We start from the raw sequence: 1242 nt of genomic DNA, 5'->3' as shown, positions 1-1242 counted from the left end.
GAACAATGGCAATATTTGGGAGAATTTGCATTTTATAAAATGACAAATGATATTCCCGTAGGTTTATTTTTGTTCTTTTTAGAAAACCTCAGACTGGCTATCTTGTGATAAAAAGTTTTGAAAATGCAAATATCATTCTAATAGAACATTGTTTAACAGATGCTCTTACTAGCAACACATTATTTTCTAAACTTTGGAATGATAATTACATCCTTATTCTTTCTATGAATAAGTTATAAATGTTGTGGGCGTCATTTTGCAGAGTGGATGCAGTGGTATCTCCCTGGCTGTCAGAGCTGTGGGCCAAAGTGATGGAAATGTGGCCCTTGCCCTCAGGCTTGGAAGTGATCAGCGAGTCTGTGTGGTAGGTGAACGTCTTGCACTGAGTATGCTGGAAGCTCTTCTTTTTCTTCTTTGTTTCTTTGCATTCTTTGCTAGATCTCAGGCTAGTACCTGAGGTGTGACTACATACAGATTAACCCCCACACATACATGCACACACACATGCGGACTTGCACGCTCGCACACATGCAGGCACACACGCACACACACATACACACACACACACACACACACAAACACACAAGTTCTATTCATATGATTTGATGATATTGCTACATCGGAAAATGAGAAATATAGACAGCTTCAATAAGTCGATGCTCAATCACTGGTCTGTAATATTACCCACAATGGCCGAGACTTCCTCCTCTGGGAGAGACTTTGAAGGAGGGAGGCATTATTGTATCGATGTGCTTCTCTTTATTTAAGCAAACAAACATACTATTTTTCGCACAATCAAAATGGTGGACTTTTGCACGGATGACTCTGATTTAAATTTAACCCACATTGTTTTGGGTAGGTTTAACAGACAAGGCTATTTGCTGACTGGTCTGATCATACTCAATCCAATCTCTTAGATGTCGGTAAGTGGGTGGTTGGTGGGTGCTCTGGTGGGGTATGCTCCTACTTTCTTATCAAACAGCTGTCATCCTTATCTCTCGTTCTTCTTTTATGTGTTTATTACTCCCTTGTAACACCTCTAATCTTCGACACTTATATGACGTAATTGTGTTGATATGCCCTAAAATTCTTATTAAAAATTGATTAGATTACCGTACAGAGTTTGAAATGTTTTAAAAATGTTATTGAAATGTATTTCATTTATAATTTATTCAGTTTCCATGGAGGTCTCTTCTGTAAAATGTGGTGGGGGTATTATAGGGGCCAATGGCCTAGAATACA

General features: G+C 38.6%; 1 protein-coding gene across 1 annotated transcript in view; it reads left to right on the top strand.

The window, feature by feature from the left end:
* Positions 1-212: 212 nt before the first annotated feature.
* Positions 213-1242, top strand: part of LOC101845057 (NADPH-dependent diflavin oxidoreductase 1) — a 12836-nt gene continuing 11806 nt past the window's right edge. The window contains exon 1 of the mRNA XM_035973354.1: positions 213-364. Coding sequence (XP_035829247.1) covers positions 240-364 — 125 coding nt within the window. The 5' untranslated portion in view covers positions 213-239. The remainder of the gene's footprint in view (positions 365-1242) is intronic.

The sequence above is a fragment of the Aplysia californica genome, unplaced genomic scaffold, assembly GCF_000002075.1.
Source record: "Aplysia californica isolate F4 #8 unplaced genomic scaffold, AplCal3.0 scaffold01156, whole genome shotgun sequence".
Lineage (NCBI taxonomy): Eukaryota > Metazoa > Mollusca > Gastropoda > Aplysiida > Aplysiidae > Aplysia > Aplysia californica.
Note: the sequence above shows the minus strand (reverse complement) of the source record. Positions and strands in the feature narration are given on the sequence as shown.